Source organism: Panthera pardus, unplaced genomic scaffold, assembly GCF_024362965.1.
Source record: "Panthera pardus isolate Hobbes unplaced genomic scaffold, ASM2436296v1 HiC_scaffold_12, whole genome shotgun sequence".
Lineage (NCBI taxonomy): Eukaryota > Metazoa > Chordata > Mammalia > Carnivora > Felidae > Panthera > Panthera pardus.
The window spans coordinates 38,298,402-38,315,921 of NW_026526677.1; the positions used below are offsets into that span (position 1 = coordinate 38,298,402).

Below are 17,520 nucleotides of genomic sequence, written 5' to 3' on the forward strand. Positions count from 1 at the left end.
AGTATGATTCAGTTAGACTCTACATACATTCATCAAAACATTTCACAGGGGTCTTGATACTAAGTATGCAGTGGATGGGACAGAATCACAACAGGCAACTTTATTTGCAGAATTTGATCCAAAACTCAAGAAAAAAATAAAAAGAGCCGAGTCTCTATTATGTTAGTACACAAAATAAACCAAAAAACACATCAACATTTACCATGAGATCATTTAAATGTATTTGCAAATGATTTGATGAGGGAAACGTGATTTACAACACGGGAAACTTCTTATAACAACCACTGTAGGTCACCTAGACTAGGTTAGCAAGAATGAACAAAGTGATAGATCCAAAAGGCAACCCCCAAACACCTTCCTCAGATGGAGACTTTGGTAATTGTGGTAAAAAACAAAACACCAATTCCTGTTCTTCACCATGCTGGATGGTCATTTCGTCCATTTTTCTCCCGCAATGATGAGTCCATTTTAAATACTTCAATTATTATGAAGACACTCCAAATCCACAGAACAGCAGACACTTCCATTCTGTGCATCAAGACAAAAGTGTTAGCCAACTGAGACAGAGGATATAAATCAATCAGCAGTGTGCATTTTCATATCCAAAATGACCATCTCCATTTTGAGATAAGCTCCATGAATGCTACATGCTAGAGGAGGTGAGGGAAGGAAAGACATAGGAGATCCTCTTGAGTCCCTTTGCTAGCTCCTGCTGGCAGTGTAAGTTTATACCTCCCAAACCATGTTTGGGATTCGTCCCCTGTATTTCCAGGTTGTTCACGCAACTTAGTCACTGGACTTATTCTAAATAAAATTGTTTTCAAAAACATACCCCTCAAAGATAATTTGTCATTGACAAAGCAAATCAAAAGTAGAAGAACATGAAGGCAACTCCAAAATGGGTTCCAGAAAGGTTTGCATAATAGGAACAGAGTCTCTCAGTGGTGACTATGAAGGGAACAGTACATATTTAGATATACAAATTAATGGAAATTAATGTTAATATACCTTGATAATCTCCCTAAATGAATCTCAAACCTGACCTCAAAGAAATACTGATACATAACACAGGTCTCCACATCCCCTGGTCGCTAAGTTTACTGGGGCTTGAAAGTACACATGGGACTGTGGCTCTTTTGCTATGTGCAGGTTGATATTGGCCTTTTCCTATTGGGGCTGAATTTAAAGATGGTACTTTCCAGAAGAAAGAAAAGAATCCACCTTTAGAACAGCCATAAAGAGATGACTTGGGAACCTTCCACTGATAGCTGAAGCTGAGCCAGGATTTGACAGAACCGAATAGACTAATATTTTAAATGTGCTTCATCAGGAGAATCTTCAATGTTTTGGCAGAGATGGCTGCCTAACCCCAGCTTCAAGTCAGCTGTAGCCATAGTTCTTCTCAAGCTTTGTAGGGAGGAAGGGGTCAGTTTTTAATATCAAAGACGTATGAGGATCGCTCATGGGAATTCCTCCAAAATGACAGGAAAATAATCACAATTAAATCCTGCAGCAAAAGCTTCAAGTCCCCGCATTAGATACTGTGATAATTAAAGCAAACAACTTCATAGAGCACTTTCTTCTAACACTGACAGTTTCATGAAAGGGCTTATAAATTTTTCCAGCATGAAAAAGAGATCTTTCTTTCCTTTTTAATATGCAGGTCAAAATAGCTTAAATCAGCCATAATTGGACCTAGTGTCAATTGTTAAAATTCTGTAGTTCAAAGGCAAGAGAGAGGACTGTTTTAATCCATGTTCATTTGGAATTTACTTATATACACAGTGTGGCTCCGATCCACTCAGACATATTAACCTCCCTTGAGATGGAAATGCCTGCCTGTGTTTCCATCATGCCCCTCAGAACCTGTGCATTCAGAAACATCAGGAATGAACCTCCCGCAGGTACTCTGTGACAACTGTTCAAGGCCCAATTGTCCTCAGGACATCCAATTACCTTGCATTTGCAAGTTGTGCAGGGAGATCCAGCCATTGTCCACACTGCGCCGCTCAGCCTTGAAATGCCATAACTGTCCAGACAAGTTTTTCTGATGTCGTAGGCAATGTTATCAGCCAGACAGGGGTCACTGACACAGCGGGGACAACACTCCCCTTCCAACATGGCTGTGTACTCACAGCTCAGATTGGGGCAAGTGAGTGGCCAACAGTCTACCTCTCCTTCCTGTAGAGAGAGAGCCAGAAATGGTTTATCTTTATTCTTATGAACAATTATGCTCCCAAAGTCCCGCCGGGGGTGGGGAGGGACAGTAATTATCATCACTGTCCTCACTGTATGTTTCTACTTCCACCTTTATGGGTATAATGTGCTTCCTCCTTGAAGAGCTCCCATAGATTAGATATCACCTCCTCCATGGTACTTTTGCTGACTGTCTATACTTCAGCCTGAGAAAGAGGCAGGTCCACATCTGTGTGCCAATGGCACCCCATAACTATTTTTTATCATCACATTTATGTTCCTTATCAGTACAACTCCAGATTAAGTTTTGAGCATTTAGGCTTTGGGCTTGTTTCTTTATCTCCCTGACGCTTAGCACAGTTTTGGTCAAAAAAATGCTAATTGAATGAACAAATAAGTGCATAGGTGATAAGGTGATGGCTAGTGTCTTAAGAGAAATTAACTTCTCTTAAGGTCAAAGCGGAACCTGAAGCACTGTAATATTTCAACAACATCATAAACTGAGTTCTTAGTATCAAATTTAAAATTGAGACCAGGAGAACTACTTCAGAATGGTTTTGAATGTGACATTTAGCTAGTGACATCACTAACATGTAGCAAGGTATTATAGTTCAGATGGAGCCTCTGTGTGTTTCAGAGTCTGGCAACTGTGGCTCCACTGAGCTGCCTATAACTATTTCTCTAGCCGCCTCTTCAGTTATTATGGAAATTCATTATAATTTATGAAAACTCACGCCTAACGATTTGGTCAGCTACATAACAGACAAGGTCTATCATGCTCACCATTATATCATCCAGAGTCTATTTAGTAAATATAACCCACAGTATACTCAATTATTAAGCTACGTGTTCAACATCTTCAGTTTTCCCAGGAGATATTAGCCTTAGGGGCTAGGGATGGACATGGAAACACTTCTGAAATTCAATGAAAATTTCATGTCTGAAATTAATCCCAATTCTTCTAAGTGCCTGATGACTGACTTCTTGAAAAAGAAATGCAATTTTCCAGACTGATATAGTTGTGTTGGGTTCAGTTGCCCTTGGATGGGAGCTTGAAAAAAAATGGCTTTGATTTGAATATATCTGAATTCTACTCCTCAGTATTAGGGGTGATTCAGAAGAATGTATTCTACTAAGATGATCTGCACATTCACCAGGAGACTTTAGAAAATCTGAGAGAAATTTACAGTACAATTTCTCTAAATGCTTACTTTCATACAGAATTCACGGACTAAATCACTAATTTTAGAAAATGTTAAACTATGGAATCCTGCTTATAGGTTCTATTACAAGTAGACTTGGTTGTGACTTGGTTCCAATAGTTATGACTCCCTCATAGAAGGAACATAAGATTCACTAGGATTATATAGCCAAACAGTCTTTGCATCCTTTGAAAACTTTGTGGTATGATTTGAAAGAGAAAGAACTAGGTCCAGAAATTTAGTCTTTTCTTCAGACATTCTCAAATCTGATTATACCATTAGTATCTTTATATGAAGATCCAAAATTACCTCTACTTGTTCTATATGAAGGTTTAGCATCTGAAACATCTAGAGAATGTTATCAGTAGTGACTTCTGTATGCTAAGTACCTTCTATGTGTCAAGCACTGTATTTGCACTTCACATATGTTCTCTCATCTTCCTAACAGTCCTACAAAATTGGTATGCCACTTGTGTACAAGGAAAGAATGATCAGTGCAAGGTGAGGATTTGCCTGAGTTAATAACACAGAGCTAGCAGGTGGGAGAAGCGAGACTGAATTCTAAGTCTCTATGACTCCATCCCTGATATTTCTACCATGTTCTGTTATGTCTCCTATTGAAACTTTTAATGGTTAGGTCCCAAGAAATCAAAGATTTGGCTCTTTAAGAACTACAAGTCCCGGTCAAGGCTTTGAAAGTTTTCTATCATGCAGAGATTTCGCTTCATCTGGATTTGCCAAAAAGTAGGTGTAAACTAACATAAGTTGAGCCAAATCTGACCCATAAACACATTCTTTTAGTCTTGTATATTGATTTTTTTGTTTTGTGTTTTAATTCCAGGACAGTTAACATGCACAGTTATATTGGTTTCAGATATACAGTATAGTGATTTCAACTAGTCCATACATCACCCCGTGCTCATCAGAAGTGCACTCCTTTGTCCCCGTCAGCTATATCACCCATCCCCCCATCCTGTCTTTGTATATTGTTTTTTTTTTTTTTTCAACATTTTTTATTTATTTTTGGGACAGAGAGAGACAGAGCATGAACGGGGGAGGGGCAGAGAGAGAGGGAGACACAGAATCGGAAACAGGCTCCAGGCTCTGAGCCATCAGCCCAGAGCCTGATGCGGGGCTCGAACTCACGGACCGCGAGATCGTGACCTGGCTGAAGTCGGACGCTTAACCGACTGCGCCACCCAGGCGCCCCTGTATATTGTTTTAAATAGTAGAATCTGAACGTCTTTAGGCAGAGCATATGCCCCGTAGTAGCCACAAGACTCAAGTTTCCTGAATAGGATCAAAAATAGCAGAAACTAAAACCCATAAGCAACTGAGTTTGCAACCTTTCCAGAGTAAAGGGAGAAAACATTCTAAGGGAAGCTGACATACCAGACACCGGCACTGCTGGCAGCTATGAGTCCAATTGTCTCCGCTTCGATAGAGCTTGTGTCCATTTTGATCTAAACATTGGCTTGTGACCCTGGTGTCACACTCTGGGCAACAGAAAAGGTCAACGCTTGGATTCTGGCAATCACAAGCTGTCCGTCGGCAGAAGATCTTTCCATCCTGTTTAGAGATGAGGTTAAGGAGGTTACATCATTAGGGAAACAAGGTGGCTGCACTAGGAAAGGGAAACCTTATAAACAGAGCACATAGGAAGGATTTCTTAGAGTCCAAGTACTCCCCTGTCCACCTTTCATTTTGTTTAAAACAGATGCACGTGTGTGCACTCACACATATACACACCCTGTCTTTCGCTAACCTTGCCTGCAGAGCAGCTCATGTAAAAATGGAGATATTTCTAAATTCAAAAAGTCGTATGTTCCTTGAAACTTTTTTCTTAAATGTTTCCAAAAATTACATTTCTAAGTAAAATTACAATTAAACCAAGGATTTAAAAATGCATATATGTTCAAGAACTCGTTTAATGGGAAAACTATGCTCCTGTATTTTTCCCAGTTTACAATGATACCACCAAATGCATTCAAATGTATTCATCTAATTTTATCTCTGTCTCAACTCTGGGAGGAAGTCTGACTTTACCCTTTTTTACAGAAAAATTAACTGAGGCCAAGAGAGGCTAAATGACTTATCCAGTATGGAGTTAAAGATCTCTAAGGAGCATCACCAGGGCTTCCGGTTTCAAAACAATTTTTCTTCTACAAGATAGGCTTTAGGCTATTTATTACAAGGGGCTATATCAGGTGCCCCTTACACCCTAGGTGCCCAAATAATAGGCACAGTACAATTTCTGGAGTAATGGCCCTGAACACTCATAAAGACTTGAAGTTCAACAGCACTCAAACATTAACAGTACATTTGCAGGGGTGCCTGGGTGGCTCAGTAGGTTAAGCCTCTGACTTTGGCTCAGGTCATGGTCTCATGGTTGGTTGGTTCGAGCCCTGTGTCGGGCTCTGCGCTGACAGCTAAGAGCCCGGAGCCTACTTTAGCTTCTGTCTCTCTCTCTGCCCCTCCCCTGCTTGTGCTCACTCTTTCTCTCTCTCAAAAATAAACTATAAAAAAAAATGATCGTACATTTGCAGCATATACCCATTATACATCTGTTGCTTACAATAACTTCTCACTTCAGACAATGAAGACACTGAAAATGTAAGATGTGTGGCCACCATGTGTGGCTATGACTGCTTTGCTGAATATTTAAAAACTAAAGAATCTCAGAGCCAGGACACATAACCAAGGACACATAACCAAGCCTCCTGGGTCTACACTTGAAACTTCTCTAGAGCAACCATATCAAGTCATCATGCCTATGCTTGAAGTTCTCCAGTCTCAAGGAAGCCACCACTATGGATGGCATTCAATGTATATATCTCTGTTCATGTCTGAATGTTAAAAACTGGACTTCTTTTTGCCTCTATCCACTGATATTTGCTCACACTCTTGCTAATCACAGAACTCCCAATCCCCTCTGCCACACTTTCAACTTTCAACTCTTCCATTTGTAGAAGAGAGCATTTATGTTTCCACTGAATCATCTCATCTCTGGATTATCTCTTAATTTTTTGACTAGTACCACTAGTTTTGAATCCTTTCACTGTTATAGTTGTCTTCTTCTTCAACAGTTTAAGCATTTCCAATATAATAATAATACTCTACCTTGATTTTAACATTTATTTTGTGCCGTACATTGTGCTGTCTTTTATATGCATTAGCACATTTAATCTTTTAAGGTTATTTTAATTTTTGAGACACACACACACACACACACACACACACACACACACAAAGGATCTGACGCAGGCCCCACGCTAACAGCAGAGACCCCGATATGAGGCTTAAACCCAGAAATCACGAGATCGTGACCTGGATCTGAAGTCGGATACTTAACCCATGAGCCACCCAGGCATCCCAGCACATTTAGTCTTGATAAATCTGTGGAGTACAATTTACACTCCATTTCTCAAATGAGGTAGCTGAGTAAAAGAACTAAATATAATTCTTCAGTAACAGTCTGACCAGCAGTGAATTGGGACTCATGGTCACCTTGTTTTAAGCTCTATGTGTTCTTTAAAGTAGGCTGGTTTCAATATTTACTTCCCTACTTACTATAGCATGTCATGATGTTGATTTATATTGAAGTTAATGAAGACTAAAACCTCATTAAGCACTATCCCTATCTTGTGTACTCAGTTGTTTGGGGGCAGCAACTATAAAACCTGATATTTATCCTTATTGTATTTTACCTTGTTAGATTCATTTCATCTCTCTTCCTGTCACAATGTTTTCTAAATGCTGTTTCTGTCATCCACCATAGTTCGTCCTCCTTCATAGCCTAGTGACATCTGCAAACTTGATGGATCTGCCCTCAGGGTCTTCATCTACTTCATCGATAACAATGTTGAATAGGACAGTGCTCACTGAGACAAGTTTACTGTCAGCTGAAGTGGAAATCTTTAAATGCTTTACATTTTTTTATGGAGAATGGAAAGGAGACCTGCTGGCTGTGTATATAATGACATAACAGGTTGAAAAATGCTTTTCCTCAAAGCATGTGCATTTTAGCTACTATTGCATAAAATGACAAGAAATCATAATTTTCTATCAAGGGATGACAGATTACACAAACACACACTCAAGTTAAACAAATGCATTGAGTCAGAGATTATAATTAGTCTGGACAAAGGACTCTCCAGATTCTAGGAGTCTTCCAACAATAGGCCCTTATTTTAACTCAGTTATGTATTTTGCTCGTGTAACCATTGCCCAGAATGACTCCCTAGTGATTTATTTTAACCAACAGAAGCTAAAAAAAAGTAACGGTAGCTACCATATAAAATCATGTGGTCAGGTCAGCTACTGAGGTCACAGTATTACTCTCCCCAAGTATAGAATGATTGGGCCTCCATAACCTAAAAGCTCTATCCACAAACCACGGTAAACAGGGACACATTGCTTTAGAAGAGGCTACTGTACCACAGGCAGTAAGGCCCAATCAGAATGTTAGGTTTCTCTCTGCATGTGGGGATTAAAAGAATGAATAAGAATAAGTGGATAGCCTCCAGGGTTAGTGCAAAATAAAGCAATTTCCTATTTCATCAATTATGTGAAAATGCCGAATAGGCCCCTCTTAGGTTCTAACATATTTTAGAACAATGGCTACGTTCATTCTGCCTTTTGAATTACAGAGTAACTGTCAAGAAAATCATTTTTAATAATGAAAATGTCACAGGTGGCTCCATTAATTCAATGAGAATGCCATTACAAAACCTCAGCTAACAGAACACAGCCACACTAGCATCTAAACTTGGCAAGACAATTGAGCTCAAAGTTGGTGAGTAATCTTTCTCATGCTAGATCTCTGGGGTCATTCCCAGAGCCTGACCTCAGTCCTAGCTGGATTGGTCAGAACAAGCCCCATCTAAATGCCAAAGATGTATTTTTTCACCCTTCTGCTGTAGAAGCTACATGCTTTTATATAATTTTATAATGGATTTCAGCTATAAACAATGACTACTATATTATTTAAATTGCTCCTGAATTTTCAGAAGCAGGGACATACACTTTCCCATCAAATAAAAAAGGGATTTATTCTTACACCATGGAAAGTTACAGCTTTTATACTATAAATTACACATTTTATTACTGAATAGTTAACACATTATTTACTCCAGATGGCATAATATCACTTTTCTGCCACAGTTTTGAAACTTTCAAATCAAGAAGGTGGAGGTCTTGGGGTGCCTGGGTGGCTCAGTTTGTTAAGTGTCTGACTTGATTTCAGCTCAGGTCATGATCTCACAGTTCATGAGATCCAACCCAACATCAGGCTCTGTGCTGACAGTGTGGAGCCTGCTTGGGATTCTGTGTGTCTGTCTGTCTGTCTCTCTCTCTCTCTGTCTCGCTGCCCCTCCCCAACTCACTCACATATGCACACTCTCTCTTAAAATAAGTAAATAAAAACTTAGGTAAGATTATTTATGTAAATTCAATTATAATATAACCTGGGTTTGGCAAACTGACACCTACAGTCTAAATTCAGCCAGTCACCTGTTTCTGCAAATAAAGTTCTATTAAAACACACCTTCCCTTGTTCATTTACATATTTCCTTTGGCTGTTTTCACACTCTAATGGCAGAGTTCAGTATGTGAGACAGAGACCTGACAGTTATGCAAAGACCATCTGGCCCTTCATAGAAAACATTTTTTGATCTTTGATATAAAGAGTAAAATTAGGAGTGGTACTCTAGACCCATCTATTCTACCTTCTCACATACAAATTTTTGTGTTGTGATATCCAGTCTTTACAAAATATTAATTTGGCTTCAGGTTACACCACACAACCAGCCCTCTCTAATTAGCACTTCTCTAATAAAACTCTTAACAGTCATTGATTCCAAATGTCTCATTTTAATGAAGAGGAAATCAGGTCCAGAGAGGGGAAAGCACTTCTCTCACAGAGCAAATTAATGACAAAACATGAACCAGACCTCACTCCAGACATTCATAGCAATGATGTTCCAATATGCTAAAGGGTAGGATAAAAGGACTTCGCACAACTCAAATCAGAAGGATTCTTGAGGCAATGGTTCTCAAATGTGGTCCTCTGACAAGCAGCATTAGAATCTCCTGGGAACTACTTAGAAATGCAAATTGTTGTGCCCAAACCCAGACTCACCAAACAAGAAAGTCTATGGGGTAGAGTCAGTGATCAAAGTTTCACAAACCCTCCAGGGGATTCTGGTCCAAGGAAGAGTTTGACACCTCTGATGGAGAAACAAAGCAATGAAAAGGCAGGATTTGGAACTACATGCAGTAGAAGTATTAAGTGAGGATAACAGAAAAGAAGACCCTGTTCCTTGACAGGACCCCTAGAGTTTTGAGGGTGAACTAAACTTGCCAATTTGTTCATGTTTCAAAGAAAAGGAAGCACAATTTTAGGGCTGGCACAGCTAACTCCTTCCATCAAGAACACCCTAGAGAGGAAGGTATTGACAATGTCACTGGTTAGGTTTAGAGAGCAAAGCAAAGCAAAGCAAAGCATTTTTAGGAGTAAACTGCAGGATTTCAGAAAGCTAACCTCTACCCTGGCCCCAGGCACAAGCTGATTCATCCCTGTTCTTCACTCTACGAATGGGTGCCACAGGGAGAACGGCAGGGTTATTTTATTGTCAGCTCCTTACAGACAGGGCTTTCTTCTTACCTGAAGGAAACACAGGAACCCCTTAGGTTTCCCTAATCTGGTCACCTTCCTCAGTTTCTGAGCAAAGGCTTGTATGAGGCCAGGTCACGTGGTCAGCATTCCAGACAATCTCATGGCAAAGATCCTCTCCACTTTACCCTTCTTCTGTGTTGCCACAGGAATTTGGCCCTCCACTTGCAGAGCGCAAGTGGTTATTTATGGTATCTATTTCCCTATCCATCTCTAGTACTACATTTAGTTAAAGGATGAATGTTATTCACTTTTCAACTAAGAAAATGAACAAAACAAAACAATCCTGCAGGCAGCACAGAAATAAAATCTGGTCTTCACAGCTTGTTTTCTCCCACTGGATTTTCCAGTTACTACTAGAAGTAGATGAAGGTGTAGGAATAAATGCAAGCCTAACTTGCAACCCTGGCTCCTTCTCTGATCATTGGCACCGGAACACTTTTGACCCAGGAAAATGGGGCAGCTAAGTTGCAAATATGCCACTCTGGAGCTTCTGCCCACGGAATGAGGGCACACATGGCCACAGAGAGTGAGTGTCTGACATTATCATTTATCAAGACCCATGACTTAATTTCGGTGTTATCTTTCATGTGATCTTCTGTCTCTAACCCTCCTTCGGGTTCTCATCTTTACTCTCCTGAACCTTCAATTCAGTCTAAGTGGTACGTCTCCATTTAGTTTGGATCTCCTCAGTCCTTCTACTGTGCTGTCGATCAGACTTTGGTTGGGCCATGCCAATCCTCAACAAAAAGTCACTCATGATACTCTGCTGTCCACAGAATAAAGTCTGAATTCCACTGTCTGGCTCTATCTGTAACCTTTCTCTCTCGGCTTATTATCAGTTATCCCCCTCCCATACTCTTCTTTTTTTCTGATATTCTAAGCCCACCATTTACTTCATATTTTCCTTAACACATGCAATGTTTCTGCATCTTTGTTCTTGCTATTCCCTCTGCTTGGGATTCACTTTCCCCACATCTCTACTTGGCTAAATTTCTCATCCTTGAAGGTCTCACTCAAAGGTCACTTCCTCTGTGACATCTTTCCTTATTCCTTTCTGCATCCTCCTAGAATACAATAATACTTCCCTTTTCCATGTCCCTATAACAAATCATTCATGACTACAAGGGCATGTCAGGTGACTGTGTATCCATTTGTCTATTCATCTCCATAACCAACAATATAATATGACCACTCATACTAAAATGCTGCAGTTTCCAAGAAGTTAAAAACCTGAGACCTCTCTATCTTCCCATGTAGCACAGGTAGAAAATAAAGATGTCTCCTAAGGCTCTGGACAAATTTATGAATGGAAGAGCCACAGATGGGTATCTGTGAAAAGAAACTGGGATATAACTAAGATTTAGAGGTCAAGCCCAAAGAGACCACCATTTTTCACTCTGTGGTCTGGATAATGCTAGAAGAACATGGGTTCCAAGCAATTTAGCAATCTTTCTGGGCCTAATCAACTAAGTGGTCTAAAGATGCATAAAATTACTGTCACTGTTAAGGAAGCACATGGCATCTAAAAATCCCAAATCCATTTGGGCTTACTGTTATTGCCGAACTCCATTAAGTTGTGGACATGTTTCAAGACTTCTTTTTCAATTGGCATGAAACACTAGTAGCTAACCTGGTGTACTGACTCTCAAGGGGGAAAGAGGCCTTTAAAAGAACTTTGAGTCTTCTTTGGTAAGTGATTAGTCATGGAGACAGCTCTCTGCAAGTCTCTGAGCTAGGTACTTCAAATTTATCTTGATCTTAATTCACTCTCACAGCAAATGTGTCTGCAGATATTAACCCAGTCTTACTGATAAAAACATGGCTCAGAAACATAAAGAATCTTGCAGAGTTCACAGAACCACACCCATGTGGAGCAGTAAGGCTGGGAACCCATTTCTCTAACTAGAGACCTTGGAATTTTGTCATGGATATCTCGGTTTCAGGTCTACTGCCACCACTTACTTGTGTGAAACTTGAGTTTCTTATTTCTTCTGTAAAGTAATAATAATATTTACTTCATGAGGTTGTTTTCAAAGTATGAGCAGATACTTATAAGAAATGTTCCCTCATTTCTACCTCCATGCTTAGGACAGAAGGAAGATCCTGGGGCTGAGGAAGAGATTGCCAAACCGTATCTATACAGAATTATCCAATAACATTGTTCCCCCTACCCTCTCTTCCCCACCAGTTGTCTTAATTTCCATGTGTCCTTTATAAATCATATTAACTTTTCTAAATCTTATCAGAACTTCAGATAATATGTGGCTAAGTTACAGGAGAAATTATTTGGGCTATACTATGTACTATCATTCAATAGTACCTATTTAAACGCCCTTTTTCATGGATGTCCTAATTATTTATTGCAGGTTCTTTATCTTGCAGGTTCTTGTCCTGGTAAGCCTGACCATAAATTATATATTGAACCAGGGGCACCTGGGTGGCTCAGTCGGTTAAGTGTCTGACTTCATTTCAGGTCATCATCTCACAGTTCTTGAGTTTGAGTCTTGTTTTGGGCTCTTTGCTGACAGCTCCGAGCCTGGAGCCTGCTTCAGATTCTGTCCTGTCTCTCTCTGCCCTTCCCCCACTCACTCACTGACTCTCTCTCTCTCTCAAATCTAATATTAAAAAAAAATTATATAGAGAGCCAAAAACTAGGGAAAGAATTTGAAAGATTTCACTCCAAGTTTACCATTTTTTCTAGTATTTATCAATCCTTTCTGTTGAATATTTATCATATTAACATAATATTAATAATATAATAGTGATTCAATATAATAATTTTCAGGGTGTCTGGGTGGCTCAGTTGGTTAAGCATCTGTCTCTTGATTTCGGCTCAGATCATGGTATCATGGTTGTGAGTTCAAGCCCCACATCAGGCTCTGTGCTTGAAATCCTCTCTCTCCCTCTTTCTGCCCCTCCCCTGCTCGCTCTCTCTCTCTCAAAATAAATAAATATACTTAAAATAATTTAACATTATAATTTTCATGCTGTATTTCATATTTAAAATATATAAAATAACACAATTAGATGACAGAATACAAAAGCAATAAATATTCAGCATAGGTTTGAACCTTTCCATGTAAAACTTATGTTTTAAGAAAAATTCCTACTGTTATATACATAAAATTAATGGACTCAAAAGACTAATGCTGGTGTACTCAGCTCTATAGTGATATTCAGACATCCTGAAGTGCCTGACATTTTTAAGCAGGTGTTAGAATAGCTGAAAACCTTGTGGAAAAATGCAATGTTGTGAAATCCGGGTTACTTTTAAACCATTTAAATATTTAAACCCTCAAATATGAAATTGACCCAAATTATCACTCTTTGTAGTGTAGAGAATTTGAAAGAATAATTTGTACATGATGACATACTAATCCTATTTCAATGTATAATATGCAAAGAAATGTATACATAATACTTATTGTAAAGTAAATGTAGAAATGCCAGCTGCTGGCAAGAAACAAAAGAAAATCCTGGAAAGGATTTGAAAGGTCTATATGAATAATGATACTAAGCCACAAACTAAAACATTTTGGAAAGGGTGAGAGAGAAATACTGAGGGCATAAATGTCACTAGCAGTTTCCAGACTTACAGAATTTTAGAGACAGAAAGAACTTCTGATATCATCCAGCCAATTGTACAGCTGAGGAAAAAGGCTCTGATGCTAAGTTGTTTGCTCAAGGTCACGAAGCCAATTACTAGCAATGCCTGGAATAGAATCCAGTTCTTCTCATTCCTGGTGGAATGCCTTGAAGTTGCATATTCCAAGGAGTTTAAGGGAAGAGAAAAGAACCCAGGAATAAGAGTAGAGTGAAAAAGGTTGATTTCTGGCTTTGTCTAGGTTTAAATTCAACTTTCTTCTAAGTCTAAATGAGGGAGATGATATTCCATCTTCCAAGTATAATACAGGAATCATATAGCAGAGTATTTATTTTGAATACTATCTAAAGAGGCTTATTGTCCTTGGATAATATAAACACTGGGTCAAAATAAGAAGATAAAAGCACTTTAGTGGCTAATATAATCTAGGGAAAAATGCACCAATTTCACCTTTAGCATGCCAGGACACATTTCATTTATAGTCTCTCTTTGAAGGACAATTTTGAAGCATCATAAAGAAGTTATTAATCTCTTTATGATATGACAACACTGGTCGTGTATGAGATTGAGTGGCTTCTGACATCTGGCTTGTATAGTTTTTTTCTCTTCATAGTCCTACATTCTTTGATTCTTCTTTTAATATGTATTCCATCAACTAAAGCCTACAACATAAGAAGTATTTATGAGTGCCTAGCTCAAAGACTTTCCCTACCATAGTCTGCAAATAATTTTTCCACTGTCTTTTGGCATCTGGAGTTTTGGAGGAAAGTCTGAAGCCAACCTGAAATTTCCCAGGATACGCTGACCTTATGCTGTCCTGATGCTTATGGCACTAGTACTGGTCCTGATGGCTTTACACTGATTGGTCTTGTTATAGTAAGAGAATCCTTTTGGTGTACAAATCAGTCATCCTTCTCTTTTATCTATGAAATTGGTTTTGTTGCATTTGTTGTGTTCTCTTCAGGAAAACCCACTACGTGTTAAATCATTACTGTCAGCTTCCATATCTGTCACGTAATCATATTTCTTTTCCACCTTTCCCTTTCATACTTAGTGGGTTTTCCCCTCTCATCTCTGTGGCAGCAGTACTGGTTTGATTCCAAAAAGCTTCTGAGGTAGTCTTCATAGTGCAGAGATTTTCCCCTCAATTCATTCTCCAGGAGCCGCTTTCCTTCTCCTTCTCGTTTAATGCTCTTGCCTTTTTGTCTATCTTGTTGGAATTCTTGCTTTAATTTCTTTGAGGGTCTAAAGAAGTTTTATCTAAATGTTTCTTCACATGTATGATCTAATTTTGTTCAAGTACGTATTCTTAATTTGTACTCCACACTCCCATTTTTGTAATATCTATGCCTAACTCCCATGTTTGTTTGTTTGTTTTCTTTCTGGTCATCATTGAATGAAGGTGGCTCTTTCTGAAACTGCCTGAGAATTTCATGATGCTGCCACTTTTTCTCCTGATCACCTGAGCATTTTTAAAATTTCTAATTGAAGTATAGTTGACATACAATAATATATTAGTTTCAGGTGTACAACATAGTGATTTTATAATTCTATACATTACTCAATACTCTCACCACAATAAGTATAGTCATCATCTGTCACCATATCATATTATCACCATATTATTGACTATATTCCCTATGCTCTACTTTTCATTTCCATGTTATTTATTTTATAACTAGTTTACACCTCTTAATCTCTATCTCTAATTTCACCCATCTGCTCAACCCCCTCTCCTCTAGCAACCATCAGTTCTCTTTATTATGAGGTTTCTTTTTTTGTTTGTTCATTTTTTTTTCCAGATCCCACATGAGTTAAATCATATGGTATTTATCTTTATTTGACTTAGCCTAATACTCTCCAGGTCCACCCATGTAGTTGTAAATGGCCAGATTTCATTCTTTTTCATGGTTGGGTAATATTCCAACATTTCATACATGCATATGTATACCAAATCTTCTTTACCCATTCATCTATCAGTGGACACTTGGTTTGCTTCCATATCTTGGCTACATTAAATAATGTGGCAATAAATACAGGAGTGCATATGTATTTCCAACTTAGCATTTTCATTTTCTTTGGGTAAATACCCAGTAGAATTACTGGATTATAGGGTATTTCTATTTTTATTTTTTGAGTAACTTCCACAGTGGTTGCACCAATATACATCCTGACCAAGAGTACAGAAGGGTTTCCTTTTCTTCATATCCTTGACAACATTTGTTATTTCTCGTCTCTTTGATACTGGCCATTCTTACTGGTATGATGTGATATCTCATTGTGGTTTTGATTTGCATTTCCCTGATTATTAATGATGCTGAGCATCTTTTCATGTGCCTACTGTCCATCTGTATGTCCTATTTGGAAAATGTCTATTCAGATATTTGCCCATTTTTTTTAATATATGAAATTTATTGTCAAATTGGTTTCCATACAACACCCAGTGCTCATCCCAAAAGGTGCCCTCCTCAATACCCATCCCCCACCCTCCCCTCCCTCCCACCCCCCATCAACCCTCAGTTTGTTCTCAGTTTTTAACAGTCTCTTATGCTTTGGCTCTCTCCCACTCTAACCTCTTTTTTTTTTTTCCTTCCCCTCCCCCATGGGTTTCTGTTAAGTTTCTCAGGATCCACATAAGAGTGAAACCATATGGTATCTGTCTTTCTCTGTATGGCTTATTTCACTTAGCATCACACTCTCCAGTTCCATCCACATTGCTACAAAAGGCCATATTTCATTTTTTCTCATTGCCACGTAGTATTACTGCTAGGAATTTATCCAAGGGATACAGGAGTACTGACGCATAGGGGCACTTGTACCCCAATGTTTATAGCAGCACTCTCAACAATACCCAAATTATGGAAAGAGCCTAAATGTCCATCAACTGATGAATGGATAAAGAAATTGTGGTTTATATACACAATGGATATTTGGTGATCAGTATCAGTTCTTTATATATTATGATATTATCTCTATCAGATATATTATTTGCAATATCTTCTCTCATTCAGTAGACCTTTCCATTTTATTGCTGGTTTCCTTTGTTGTGCCAAAGGCTTTTATTTGTTACAATCCTAATAGTTTATTTTTGCTTTTGTTTCCTTTAGCATGAGGAGACATGTCTAGAAAAATATTGCTAAGGCTGATGGCAAAGAAATTACTGCCTATATGTTCTTTTAGGAATTTTATGGCTTCAGGTCTCCTATTTCGTTCTTTAATCCATTTCAAGTTATTTTTGTATATAAGTGTAAGGAAATGATCCAGTTTCACTCTTTTGCATGTAGCTGTACGATTTTCTCAACATAATTTATTAAAGAGACTGCCACCTTTGTTGTAGGTTAACTGACCATATGAGTGTGGATACATTTCTGGTCTCTCTATTCTGTTCCAGTGACCTATGTCTGTTTCTGTGCAAGTACCACACTGTTTTGATCAATATAGCTTTATGGTGTATCTGAAATCTGGGATTGTGATACCTCCAGCTGTGTTCTTTCTCAAGTTTGCTTTGGCTACTTGGGGTCTTTTGTGGTTCCATAAAAATTTTAGGGTTATTTGTTCTAGTTTTATGAAAAATACTAGGGACTTCCCTGAATCTGTAGACTGCTTTGACTCTGCTTCTTTGAATAGTAAACCTTGACCCTTTGCTGGCTTGTATAATTCTGCTATTATGTGATTTAGTTTTATTTGAATTTGAAAACAAGAGTATGGTTTAACAGCCAGTATTTCTGTCTCAGTCTTGACTTCTTAGCCTCAAAGATGGTGACGCCATTATAGTCCATTTGGATGCTTATGTGTTGGAGCTACTGCTTATGAAATTGGATTAAAATACTTCTAGATGCAAA

At 38.6% G+C, this 17,520-nt stretch overlaps 1 protein-coding gene across 2 annotated transcripts in view; it reads right to left on the reverse strand.

Moving 5' to 3' along the window:
• Positions 1-85: 85 nt before the first annotated feature.
• Positions 86-17,520, reverse strand: part of NELL1 (neural EGFL like 1) — an 874,069-nt gene continuing 856,634 nt past the window's right edge. For both annotated transcript variants that reach the window (XM_053899887.1, XM_053899886.1), the window contains 3 exons: positions 4,791-4,967; positions 1,957-2,181; positions 86-528 (listed from right to left, as the gene is read on the reverse strand). In XM_053899887.1, coding sequence (XP_053755862.1) covers positions 478-528; positions 1,957-2,181; positions 4,791-4,967 — 453 coding nt within the window. In that variant the 3' untranslated portion in view covers positions 86-477. The remainder of the gene's footprint in view (positions 529-1,956; positions 2,182-4,790; positions 4,968-17,520) is intronic.